This window comes from Amyelois transitella, chromosome 2 (assembly GCF_032362555.1).
Source record: "Amyelois transitella isolate CPQ chromosome 2, ilAmyTran1.1, whole genome shotgun sequence".
Lineage (NCBI taxonomy): Eukaryota > Metazoa > Arthropoda > Insecta > Lepidoptera > Pyralidae > Amyelois > Amyelois transitella.
In genome coordinates this window covers 13,212,407-13,227,176 of record NC_083505.1, presented here as the reverse complement: position 1 = coordinate 13,227,176, position 14,770 = coordinate 13,212,407, and the positions used below count along the sequence as shown (strand labels likewise).

General features: G+C 38.3%; 1 protein-coding gene across 4 annotated transcripts in view; it reads left to right on the top strand.

Moving 5' to 3' along the window:
* Positions 1-7,830: 7,830 nt before the first annotated feature.
* Positions 7,831-14,770, top strand: part of LOC106132190 (voltage-dependent L-type calcium channel subunit beta-2) — a 30,212-nt gene continuing 23,272 nt past the window's right edge. For all 4 annotated transcript variants that reach the window (XM_060944722.1, XM_060944715.1, XM_060944709.1 and 1 more), the window contains exon 1: positions 7,831-7,971. In XM_060944722.1, coding sequence (XP_060800705.1) covers positions 7,909-7,971 — 63 coding nt within the window. In that variant the 5' untranslated portion in view covers positions 7,831-7,908. The remainder of the gene's footprint in view (positions 7,972-14,770) is intronic.

The window sequence follows — 14,770 nt, the reverse complement described above, 5'->3', positions numbered from 1 at the left end:
TATGTATGTACATATGTTTATAATTTTACGATTGTGAAGACGCAATGAATACAAAATAAAGCCTTTTTTGTCCGTCACGCCAGCGCTAAGTTTTGACAGTACGGCAGGTGTTAAATTTATATCAGTCTGAGGCCAAAATGTGCGTGTTTATGTTTCACGCGATCCCCTCACCGAGGAGGCAAAGTCTTTTACGACAACCGTAAATGTTAATTTTATGAAAATTTCCTTGCTAAATAACTTGTTTATTGTCCATTATGAAAATCTGGTGTGATAGAAGTCATGTCGGTTAGACAACAGTAAGAATTAGATGATAATTGTTTAGATTAAATAAACTAATCTAGCTTCAATAGTTTTTGACGGCTTCTGTGGCGCAGCGGTAGTACGCTTGTCTGTGACACCGGAGGTCCCGGGTTCGAATGCCGGTCAGGGCATGATGACCCTTTTCTGATTGGCCTGGGTCTATTTATTATAATATAGTATCGTTGAGTTAGTATCTCGTAACACAAGTTTAGTACTTACTACGAGGCTAACTCAATCTGTGTTATTTGTCCCGTATATATATATGTACATATATATACGAGTATATTATTAATGCCGTGTGGTTCCCGGCACCAATACAAAAAATAATAGGATCACTCCATCTCTTTCCCATGGATGTCGTTAAAGGCGACTAAGGGATAGGCTTACAAACTTGGGATTCTTCTTAGGCGATGAGCCATCAACCTGTCACTAGTTGAATCTCAATTCTTTCATTAAGCCAAATAGCTGAACGTGGCCATTTAGTCTTTCAAGACTGTTGGCTCTGTCTACCCCGCAAGGGATATAGACGTGACCATATGTATGTATGTATATATATTATTCAATAGAGCCTAACTAGTTTAATTAGTTTAAGAACGTCGGTGGTAGAATCGGTAAATTGGCCGGTTAAAATGAGTGATGCGCAGAAAGTCACAGGTTCAAATCCCACCGCGGCCACGTACCAATGACTATTTTCAAAGTTACGTACATTAGTTTGAATACTAACCGATGCTCGCACGGTGAGGGAAAACATCGTGAGGAAACCTGCACATTCAGGCAACTGGATGTGTAACCATGGATCCAATACGGGTTAGGTTTATCTGCAAAGGTTGCGGAGGTTAGATGTGAGTCGCTTCGTGTAAAAACCTGACTCACCCAATCTAGGATCCATGGTTAAAGGCATACCCCGGGCTCCTCTCCAGAGAGGTGAGGATGCAACCGGGACTAAAGCCAGGAGGAAGGAGGAGTGCCTAACTAGTTTGCTATAGAACTTTTTATCAAAAGATACTGTAAGGGGTTCCAAAAAGTGCTAACTACATAACATGGTGTTATATCACAATGTGGGTACGTACATACACAGATAAAAATCATATATTTCCGAGAGTAATAGACAAAGTTAACATATTTCCTCTTGCCACGATCTTTGCATACTTTTTTCACTACATCTCTATTCATCATTCCTTAAAAAGGCTGTCACTTTAGGGAACACTTGGCCGGAACTCCTTAATTTGATTAAGGTACATTCGTCTGAGCATTCCCCATTCAATATTATTCTAAACATACGTACATACATATAATCACGTCTATATCCCTTGCGAGGTAGACAGAGCCAACAGTCTTGAAAAGACTGAATGGTCACGTTCAGCTATTTGGCTTAATGATAGAATTGAGATTCAAATAGTGACAGGTTGCTAGCCCATCGCTTAAAAGATGAATCGCAAGTTAATAAGCCTATCCCTTAGTCTCCTTTTACGACATCCATGGAAATGAGATGGAGTGGTCCTATTATTTTTTGTATAAGTGCCGGGAACCACACAGCACTATTATTATATATATCTCAAAAGACAAATTTAAATCAGAAACGTAGGTAAATAAAAACTGATAATAAATTCTTTCCCTTCCAATCTCAGAGTGTGGTGCACGGATTATCCACAGTCATTTACGGAAACATGTGACACGTGCCTAAGATATACCACTGGAGTTGAACGACCTCTCATTAAAGGGCTTCCGATTTTAACTGACAACTATCTCCATTGCTCTCAAAGTGTGAAAGTGAAATTTTAGTGGTCACATTCAGCGCGCGATGGACATTTGATGTGTATTTCCCGGCGAGTGTCGCGTTACGCGCGCCGACCCTTATTTTTATTTTGTCAAATTGTAGCCGAAATAAAACTGGAGTGCAATAAAAATACCATTGGTAGGTAATGTTATTGCGAGTGATACTAAAATAGACGCTATGGGGCCGGCGCGGCGCGCGGCGTTTGATACTGAGAGGTAACATGTGGAAAATCTGTAGGTTTACAGGTAACTTTGTAGTTTAGAGTGTATAGTTTTTTTTTTTCAAGAAAACGATCTTGTTTTAGTCCCTAGGTCATATTGCTTAAAGAGCCTTAAATTTGAAAGTGGAAGGTTTAAGAAATTGGGGAAGACCGAAAAATAGATGGATACATACATACATACATATTATCACGTCTATATCCCTTGCGGGGTAGACAGAGCCAACAGTCTTGAAAAGACTGATAGGCCACGTTCAGCTGTTTAGCTTTATGATAGAATTGAGATTAGGGTTGCCAACTTTTTTTTACAAAAAAAACGTATAAAATTGTTTGAATGGAAAGAAATAAAGTATTTGGAAGATAAAAAAGTATTTTTCGAATTTTATGGTTTTATTGCCTTAAAAACGTATTGTGTGCTTTTAGCACATGCTAACAATTTCTTGCAAGCTTTAAATGCTTCGAAGGTTGTTTGACAATCAAAATTTAAATTTAAATAAATAAATAATTCGTTTTTTATTAAATTTAATGACGCCCTATTTCTCTCTTCTCGCCACTTCAGATTCATTACAGAAAAAAACTCTCTCAATGAAAGCTGAAGTGGCGGGAACGGACAGTAAATAAGTATATTCGCATACTTATGCATTATAATGTAATTTCGCATACTTTATTTGTATGCAAAAGTATAAAGTATTATTATCAAAAATAAAGTAGGATACGTTATTATAAAGTATGGTTGGCAACCCTAATTGAGATTCAAATAGTGACAGGTTGCTAGCCCAACGCCTAAAAGAAGAATCCCAAGTTTATAAGCCTATCCCTTAGTCGCCTTTACGACATCCATGGAAACGAGTTGGAGTGGTCGTATTCTTTTTTTTATTGGTGCCGGGAACCACACGGCACGGTAGATGGATGGACGGCGTAAAGGATAGTATGAGGAGAAAGGGAGTGACCAGTGAGATGGCAAATGACAGAAGTAATTGGAAATAACTGACATAATATGCCGACCCCGCGTAAAAAGACGGAACAGGTAGCGACAAAGATTTAAAGTCCCATACTAATAGATGAGATGATAGGTGTAGTATTACTACATACTAATAGAGATTGCCGTGTGGTTCCCGGCACCATAAGAAAAAAGGATAGATCTACACCATCTCTTTCCCATGGATGTCGTTAACAGCGACTAAGGGATAGGCTTACAAACTTGAGATTCTTCTTTTAGGCGACAGGCTAGCAACCTGTCACTATTTGAATATCCATCCCATTATTAAGCCATACAGCTGAACTGTTGGCTATGTCTACCCTATAGGTGTATACACGTGATAATATGTATGTTTTAAAACTGTTTCTACTTTACCCTCATTCTTCTTAACGGCCTCTATAATTTACAAAATTAAAGAAGATGAATTACATACATACATACAGACTACCTCTTTCCACTTGCCACGATCTCTGATGCAAGCTCGGCGGTTTCGGGTACTTTTGAGCTGACCCTTTACCAGGACGTCCTTAATTTGATCAAGATACGTTCGTCTAGGTCTTCCCACTCCGACCTTTCCCTCCATACGATGAATTATTTAAATTTATTTCTGTTCACAAAAAAAAAATACAAAACAGATTTATAATACGAATTGTAGCGTGACATGACAATGTACGAGTAACAAATTAGGCCGAGGAATGCCTGAATATCAGTCATAGTATCGTGTTTGGAATTCAGTTCAAGACTGTTGCAACCTCTGGGCTCGACGGGGATATGATAATACATTCATATAATCACATCTATGTCCCTTGCGGTGTAGACAGAGCCAACAGTTTTGAAAGACTGATAGGCCATGTTCAGCTGTTAGGCGTAATAATAAAATTGAGATTCAAATAGTGACGGGTTGCTAGTCCATCACCTAAAGGAAGAATACCAAGTTTATAAGCTTATACCTTAGTCGCCTTTTACAAAATCCATGGGAAAAAGATGGAGTGGTCCTATTCCTTTTTGTATTGGTGCCGGGAACCACACGGCAAAGCACATATACCTACATTCATTTATTGACATTGACGAATCCCAAGTTTAAAACAATATCTCTTATTTTTTAATTAAAAAAAAAAACAATTACAAATCCAATTTACCACAAAACGAAGAATCAGTTGCATCCACCGGACGATGCCGCAAGTCGTTTCTCGTCGTAATGATAAAAGCAACTGAAATAGATGGTGTCGTTCACCCGGCGACATATTTGGTTTATGTCTAACTTTAACTCCAGAGCCACTTATGTATGGTGGACAAACGGAGATTTCAGTGAAGTAGCTGTGAAAGAAGATGTAGTTACAGGAATAGAAAAGGGTATGTTGAGATGGTGCGGTCATGTGGAGAGGATGAAAACAGGTTGACTAAGCAGATATACAAGGAGAGTGTGGAGGGAAAGGTCGGAGTGGAAGACCTAGACGAACGTATCTTGATCAAATTAAGGACGTCCTGGTAAAGGGTCAGGTCAAAAGTACCCGAAACCGCCGAGCTTGCATGAAGAGAGTTATGAATGTGGATGAAGCGAAGGAAATATGCAGAGATCGTGGCAAGTGGAAAGAGGTAGTCTCTGCCTACCCCTCCGGGAAAAAGGCGTGATTTTATGTATGTATGTAGCTGTGAAACTTTATCTTCGATGCAAATGATGAAGCGGGAGTATTAAGCGACGTCCCGACGAAAGGTCAGGTCAAGCGTACTACCTGAAAACGAGGAGTTTGCATGAAGAGAGTTATGAATGTGGATGAAGCGTTAGGCGGGCTAGTAAACTTGGGATTGTTCATGCAGGCGATGGGCTAGCAACCTGTCGCTATTTTAATCTCAATACTTATTAGTCTTTCAAGACTGCCGTGTGGTGCCGTGTGGTTCCCGGCACCAATACAAAAAAGAATAGTACCACTCCATCTCTTTCCCATGGATGTCGTAAAAGGCGACTAAGGGATAGGCTTACAAACTTGGGATTCTTTTTTAGGCGATGGGCTAGCAACCTGTCACTATTTGATTCTCAATTCTATCATTAAGCCAAATAGCTGAACGTGGCCATTCAGTCTTTTCAAGACTGTTGGCTCTGTCTACCCAGCAATGGACATAGATGTGACCATATGCATGCATGCATGCTTTCAAGACTGCTCTGTCTACCCCGCACGGGACATAGACGTGACCATATGCATGCATGCATGCTTTCAAGACTGCTCTGTCTACCCCGCAAGGGATATAGACGTGTGTCCTGTGTGCAAATTTTATATCTCTTGCTCACATTAATATGGCGTTGCTTGCAACTCAATGTATGCGTAATGCTTTCAGTTTTTTTATTTAATAACAATTCGTATGTAATAAAACTAAAATAATTTTGCCTGGCGAAGTCGCGGTGAAAACACATTGCACAATCGTAAAAAAATGTGTCACTCGCAGTTTTTGGCCGCAATCACGGTGTTTACTATGACTTGAATGAAACGATTTATAAAATATTCGTTAAACTCTTCAAATTTCTAACCGAACTCCTAATAATACAAAAATTTTATGACGTTTGAGTCTTACAGGTTACTTACTTACATTATATTTTGATCGTGGTAAATAGTTATATTGAAATCTAGTTATTTCAGTAATTCGGCTAAAATAGCAATGAGAATTAGATACCTAGGTATCTGAAAAAGGTAGATACTTACCTACATAGGTATTATTCTTAGCCTTCGCCAATCAAATATTTATACCTGGGTCTCCTTCAACTCCCTCCATCTCTATTTTGGGTCCATTTATGAAAAGATTGTATCATTAATTTCGCGGTTTTTTTTTTTCAAGGATTGTAATTTCAAGTCCGGAATCAAGCGCCATCTTTTTTTTACTTATGAAACTAGATTTCGTTTTACAACGCCATCTATTAACAGCTACAAAGACAAGCTTCTATTCATAAAGCAATCTCAAGCTAACAGCAATAGTCCGTCGCTGTATTATTTAGTACTCTTTCTAGGCTATAGATGGCGTTAGTTGTAGCTTGCAGAGCTGAAAACGAAAACATTGTCTGTGATACCATTTTCCCGTTTTTCAGGAAACTTCTTAATCATCCCATAAAATGATTCATCGTGATTTAATTTCAATTCAATTACAATTACTGACGTTTTTCTAAATTGTATTATAGTAAGTATTCCTACCTATAACTCGTACACTTTATAATTTGGCTGCCTCGAAGGAATGCTTTTTGTTTTTTATTATTCTTTATTTTTAATTATTTTTGTATCTTTGATAATTGATAATGCCAATGTTTTGACAAATATTTGCATGCATGTAAGTATAAGTCTTTGAGTCTTCTTCCTTTTCCATAATAGAGCAAACCCTTCGTGGATGAATCCGTCCGTTTTTATATCAATATATTTTTTTATATACTATTAAAGAATTTCCATGAAATAAATAAACTAATAAAACAATAACTGTAAACGGTAATGATTTTAAGCCAATCATTTGCCAAACGGATCAATGCCATACACGCGGAACTGGCCACACAAATCTCGATCTTTGCAAATTTATCAATTTTAATACCATTCTAATATAAACCTTGTTGTTTTTGTTATAAGGTGCACGGTAAATGTGTAAGTAAAGTGGTTTTATGGGGTTTGGAGAGAAGTCGGTGCGTGATATTATCGCATTAAAAGACGTTCATTGCTCGTCGAATTAATTGACAGGATAGGCAATAGTTTTACATAAAAAAGAGTGCAAATATTGCCCTTTGCCTACTAAAAATGTAGCCAATGTCAATTAATGTCTTCTTTAGATACTCAACTCATTTTTACTACGCTTTTATTATTCATTAATCGTTTAGGTGCTGTGTGGTTCCCAACACCAATAGAAAAACAAAAGAACCACCCCATCTCTTTCCCATGGATGTCGTAAAAAGCGACTAAGGGATAGGGCCTATATATAAACTTGCAAATCTTCCCTCTTCATCTTCTTCTTTTCTTCTTGCCAAGATTTCCCATATTACCAAAGGGAACGGGAAAAAAATGGGAATTTCAGTCTTACGAAGGCGAAGTTTCGGGCTAAATTTATTTATTTATTTATTCAAACTTCACTGCACTAAATACAAATGTATAGCACAAATGGCGGACATAATGCTAGAAGCATTATCTACCAATGTAGTATATATTTATATTGTGTTTATATAAGGTTTAGGTATATTTATACTTTGCATTTTTTTATCTGTTCTGCGCCAATCGCCTATTTATTTTAATTTCCTTCCACCCTAAGGTTGACTGTAAGAGATTGCTTTAGCGATAATTCCGCCTTTGTACCTGTGTTTTTTTTCTGTTTTTCTTTTTCTTCTGGTGCAATAAAGAGTCTATCTATCTATCTGTCTACCAGTCAACCATTGGGTCTGACAGAGAACTCAGTATTAGTATAGTTGTAAGCATTTAGTACTTAGTTGAATCGGGCAGTGAATGATACAAAACAAAACGATTCTCCCGTCAAACTCGCGCAAGCATCACACTACGGCCGGATATATTTAGATTCGAGCATTCGCCCGCGAGACTTGCCCCCAGTAGCAACACTATGCAATAAGTGAAGTGTTTTAGTGTTAGTGACTAAACTAAAGTGTGGTGACATGAGTGTTTTATGACGAAGGCTTTGCCAGGCATGGATCGCTTCAGGAGGCCGAGGTTTAGACAGAGGAGGAGGGTAGGTTGATTGGCATATGACAGTCGCATGTTTTGGTAAGGTTAACTGTACATACATATTACATACCATCACGCCTGTCTTCCTTTGGGATAGGCAGTGACTATGGATTTGCACTATCTACGATCCTTATAGACCTCTCCCGCTTTCTGTACATTCATTAATCTTTTCATGCCGAGCTTGCATGAAGAGAGTTATGAATGTGGATGAAGCGAAGGAAGTATGCAGTGATCGTGGCAAGTGGAAAGAGGTAGTCTCTGCCTACCCCTCCAGGAAAGAGGCGTGTTTTTATGTATGTATGTTTTCATGCATGAGATTACGGGTAATCCTAACATCTCCTTTTTTAAAACATTCGAAATTTGGTGTTTGAATGTTCTGCGAGGCGGGCTCTGTCCCACTTTTACAGTCAGCTGTGCCTTATAAATTCCTTCATGAGAAGTAGGAGGGTATCGAAAAATGCCCGTTTTGCCGTTCATAATGGTGTGTTTATTGCCTACACTTATGGGAGTTGGCGTTGGGATGCATACATACATATGGTCACGTCTATATCCCTTGCGGGGTAGACAGAGCCAACAGTCTTGAATATTTGGCTTAATGATAGAATTGAGATTCAAATAGTGACAGGTTGCTAGCCCATCGCCTAAAAAAGAATCCCAAGTTTGTAAGCCTATCCCTTAGTCGCCTTTTACGACATCCATGGGAAAGAAATGGAGTGTTACTATTCTTTTTTGTATTGGTGCCGGGAACCACGCGGCACTAAGCCTATCATTAAGCCTAACAGCTGAACGTGGCCTTTAAGTTTTTTCAAGATCGTTTGCTCTGTATATCCCTCAAGGTATATCACAAGACTTGACTAAATGTATGTTCTCGTATGTCAAATTATTATTTAAATATAATTTAACCCTAAAAACTAATTAAATAAATAGCTCCTGGCTTTAGTCCCGGCTGCATCCTCTCCACTCGGGTATGCCCTTGACCATGGATCCTAGATTGGGTGCGTCAGGTTTTTACACGAAGCGACTCCCACCTGACCTCCACAACCTTTTGCAGATACCCTAGCTCGAATTGGATCGATCATGGTTACACATCCAGTTGCCTGAATGTGCAGGTTTCCTCACGATGATTTCCCTCACCGTAAGAGCATCGGTTAGTATTCAAACTAATGCACATACATACATACATAAAATCACGCCTCTTTCCCGGAGGGGTAGGCAGAGACTACCTCTTTCCACTTGCCACGATCTCTGCATATTTCCTTCGCTACATCCACATTCATAACTCTCTTCATTCTTCCACTAATGCACATAACTTCGAAAATAGACATTAGTACATGGCTGAGGTGGGATTCGAACCGGTGCCTTTTTGCGCCATACGCACTTTAACCGGACTACCTCCTGGAATGGTCATCATCATCACACAATCATTCTCCTCTCGTGTTTAATTTGAGAGGCTGCCTGCTGTGAAGGATTCCGGATCCGCCTATTATCTAAAGTGAGGTCAATTGTGTCAAATTTGTTCGGTCCAATTGTTCTAGGGTTTATTCGTGATAAACAAATATACAAATCTCAAATCTATACTTATCGCTAATCTCAGGAACTACTGGTTTTAGCGTCAAATATACCATTTATCGAGGAAGGCTATATAACATCACGCTGCAACTAGAAGGAGCAAAGAAATAACGGAAAATGTGAAAAAGCGGGAAAATTATTATTATATCCTTGAGGGCTTCAATGATGCCCAAAATAACTATTACGCGGACGAAGTTGCGGGCACAACTAGTTATATTATAAATGCGGTAATCAATTTATTTGGGTTTAACTCTTCACGGGTTATCTACTGAACTAATTATCGTGAAATATGACGTATATGTAGTTAAGAGTCTGGAGAAGCACATAGGGTACCTTTCGTCCCGGTAAAAACTATAGGTCCCGTGGGATTTGCGAAAAACTGGTATTCATTTGTAGGTGATGCTAATTTCGTCGCTTTTTGTTAGATGGCTTTAAATTCACGCGGACGAAGCTGCGGGTAAGAGCTTAAAAGTACGGGGTCAAGGTCTTTCCTTATGTCCCGGAAGGTCGCGGGTTCGCATCACGGCCAGGGCATGATGAGAAACGAACTTTCTCTGATTGGCCTGGGTCTTGGACGTTTATCTATATAAGTAGGTATTTATTATAAAATATAGTATCGTTGAGTTAGTATCCCGTAACAGAAGTTTCAAACTTACTTCGAGGCTAACTCAACCTGTGTAATCTATCCCATATATATTTATTTATGTCCCGTTTACCTCGTAAGGGATAAATACGTTATAAATGTATGTGTAAAACTTTGTATGTTAATTAATTCAATATTTGCCAGCTCAAGGTAATAAAACACTGACCTTTTGAACGTCGCAGGAAATTAAACAAATCGATTACAGATGTGCCGTGTGGTTCCCGGTATTAAAAAAAAGAAAAGGACCACTCCATCTCGTTCCCATGGATGTAATAAAAGGCGACTAAGGGGTAGACTTATAAACTTGGGATTCTTCTTTTAGGTGATGAGCTAGCAACCTGTCACTATTTGAATCTCAATTCTATCATTAAGCCAAACAGCTGAACGTGGCCCGTCAGTCTTTTCAAAGCCGTTGATTCCGTCTACCCCGCAAACGGATATATGGACGTGATTATATTATTACAGATCAACAAAACACGCAAAAATACATATGTATATACAAACTATGTATGTACAAATATTTTCATGAGTCACGCCATTCACGAAACTATGACGCAAACGTCGGTAAACATACGTACTTACACACATTTTACATACATACATACATACATATATTCACGTCTATATCCCATGCGGGATAGACAGAGCCAACAGTCTTAAAAAGACTGATTGGCCACGTTCAGCTGTTTGGCTTAATGGTAGAATTGAGATTCAAATAGTGACAGGGTTGCTAGCTCATCACCTAAAAGAAGAATCTCAAGATTATAAGCCTATCCCTTAGTCGCCTTTTACGATATCCATGGGAATGAGAGGGAGTGATCCTATTCTTTTTTTATTGGTGCCGGGAACCACACGGCACATACACACACTATATATGTACAATACATCTCTCCTCAATCATAACACATTCCCGAATGCATATGCATGACATCCATGCATAACATCCATCCATAAGTTCATTTGTTTGTTACCTCTTAAAGGAAGTGTGAATGAGACTGTTGGAGTGAAGGAAGGAAGTTGGAGGAAGGCCTAGACGAACGTACCTTGATCAAATCGGAGACGTTCTAGCAAAGGGTCTGGTCAAGTGTACCCGAAACCGACGAGCTTGCATGAAGGGAGTTATGAATGTGGATGAAGCGAAAGAAGAGCGCAGGGATCGTGGTAAGTGGAAAGATAAAGTCTCTGCCTACCCCTCCGGGAAAGAGGCATAGTTTATGTATGTATATATGTGTATAACAGTCTTGAAATGACTGAAAGGCCATGTTCAGCTGTTTAGCTTTATGTCAGCTTTGTAAGCGTATCCCTTAGTCGCCCTTTACGAAATCCATGGTTCCATAGATATGGAGTGGTACTTATCTATATTCATTTAAATTAATTCAAATCATTATGACATCACTCGAATGACATTTCAGGAAGCAAAATTATCCTGAAAATTATAAAGTACCTATCTTTGTTTCACTCCGTACCAGCAAAGTTCATTCAACTTTACAGCAAGCGGTTGTCCAATGCGCAGTCAGTGGCATTAGTAACAGTTACGATTCATACGAAGCGTATAATGGATTGCGACCACGTGCCGAAACTCGTACACCGTCGGAAAGCTCGTACAAATCATGCGAATGAATAGGGTGCAACCTTTTTCGTTACTTTGATATTTAGTTTGTTAGTAATTTTTTTTTTAAGATTTTCGTTTGAATTTTTTTTTTGTGTATCTGATGAGTATAGGCAGTTAGTTAAACGATAGGATACTAATTTAGCCAAATACAGTCATGGTTTTTTAGAAAACTTCGTGATACTTCATTCATACATTAATTCATACATTTTATATTAAAACAATAATTTTTACTTTTGGATTTCAGTTTTTTGATGAAAATTAGTAAAGACGACTATACTAGTGATCGTAAGGGTAACATTAGCCACCTTTTTTTCCCTGTGAATTCCCTTGTAAAATTCAAGATACATTGAAAAAAAATCACTGAAACTGAAACCTTTTTATTTTTCCTCCGAAGGAGATCCTTTTTACTGACTGCCTCCCGTGTCTTCACCCGGGAGAGTGTGGGACTCCTGAAACTATAACCTAACTATAACCAACGCTATGATGGAATCCACACTATGTGCTTATACTGAGGGGAAGGCAGAGACTACATATTTCCAGTTGCCACGATCCCTGCACACTTATTTCTCTTCATCTACATTCATAACCCTCTTCATGCAAGCTCGTCGGTTTTGGGTACTCTCGATCTGACCTTTTGCCAGAACGTTACCTATTTGGTCAAGATACATTAACATATTTCTGTATTAAAAAAATAGACACTAAAAAGCTCTCATCTTATCACATTACAAAACACTAGCAACCTGGCTTGAAGATGCATCAAATAGCACACAAACCAGGCAGCTAAAGAAAATTCTTTTTACAAAATTGACAAACAAACTTAAAGTGATAACAAATAAAATAAATTAAAAAAAAAGCTCTCATCGTAGTCAGTCGTACGTTGAACCGTACCAACGGCCATGAAAGTGGGTCAGCGTCGTCGCCGGCGCGGCGGCCATCGATCCAATATCACGCGCATGCGTACTCATCACCTCACGTGTACAAACAAAAACATATCTTACTACCTTTACAATAAATCTCATTTCAGACTGACAGTCTTTTGCGTGTCTGGCCGAAACATAGACATTACAATACAAAGAAAATTTTGCCTTATCATGTAAATAATTAAACTCGTTTTACTCTACCAAATGTTTACAATTCTGACGCAGAGATAAAGGAATGTTAACCTTAGTGCTAACATAATAAAGTTTGGTATCAAATTTGGGATTTAACACGTCCGTCTTTGCCGCATGACTATTAGCTACTCATTCATCATTCAACACGCTTGATTTCAACCTTAATTTCGTTGTATTAAGAGTGATTTTCACGTGTCGCCGCTGTAATGAATTACGGAATTAATTACAATAAGATCTTATTAGCAGGTGTTAAAGTTTAATTTTGAAGAATTATTTTGGTCGTCTTACGTTATGAACTACATCTGTTTTGAGGCTATAAATAAATACATACTAATGCGTCTTGAAATTTTCCTTGTTATAAAACTTGTACAAATTGTTCCTTGGTTAAAATATACATTACATCCTACTATACATAGGTAAATGGGATTCTTTTTTAGGCGATGGGCTAGCAACCGGTCACTATTTGAATCTCAATTCTATCACTAAGTCAAATAGCTGAACGTGGCCATTCAGTCTTTTCAAGACTGTTGGCTCTGTCTACCCCGCAAGGGATGTAGACGTGACCATATGTATGTATGTCACGTGTACACATAGATAAATGCGTGTGAAAATGTGTGGATGTCTGTAAGTCTTTTTCACGTAAAACTACTGAACGGATATTAAAATTTAATTCACTGGTGCCTGTACTATAGAAAAAAGAATAGGACCACTCCATTTCTTTCCCATGTACATATGTCGTAAAAGGCGATTTAAGAGATAGGCTTATTAACTCAGAATTCTTCTTAAAGGCTGGCAACCTGTCACTTTTTGGTTATTTACAATTTGAATCTCAATTCTATTATTAAGCCAAACAGCTGAACGTCGCTTTTCACTATTTTCAAGCTGTTGGCTTTGTCTACCCCGCAAGGTACGGTAAGATAGGTCTGCATGTAAAAACTGCTCCGTCATATAATATTCCTTACAAAAAAAATTACAATTTTCTGAAAAGGGCCATATTTCGTAGCCTCGTAGAGGTCTACGCTCTACGAGATCCGTAGCGGCGTAGCATGTCGTAGACGCGCGTAGCACATGAATTATTATGAAAGCTTTTCTGTGTTTTCCTCGAAAATGGCGAAGCTTTTGTAACTTTTTGTAAGTTTGTTTATCCGTAATATATTTATGAAGTATTTATTTTTATAAGTTATACATACATACATACAATCACGTCTATATCCCTTGCGGGGTAGACAGAGCCAACATTCTTGAAAACTACGTTCAGCTATTTGGCTTTAAGATAGAATTAAGATTCAAATAATGACAGGTTGCTAGCCCATCGCCTAAAAGAAGAATTCCAAGTTTATAAGCCTATTCCTTAGTCGCCTTTTACGACATCCATGGAAGAGAAATGGAGTGGTCCTATCCTTTTTTCTATTGGTGCCGGGAACCACGCGGCACCAAAACAAAAAAGAAATTAAAATTCAAATTATTTATCCATTTTTATGGGACATTTCAAAATCACTTAAAAATTGTCATATCTTTTGGTTTATCACATCGTTGGTTGACGTCAAATATGTAAATTACTTAAAACAAGTTCACTGCTGCTTCCAAATCGTCAGTGCAGGAGAAGCGATAACAATCTGCACTGCAGCATTTTCTTCAATTACGTGAACATCACAATTATCCATCCACGTTTCTTGATGAGTCACAGTGTAGCATATAAACTCCGACCTTGCCCGGATTCGCTTTATGTCAGAAAACTAAATTAATGAGATCACGCAGTTATTTCTTTATACTATGGCAGTTTGAAGCGTTGTCATAAAGATTTTATTTCACATACATACAAACTTATATCCCGCCATTATCCTTTATAGGTCTTATACATATACTT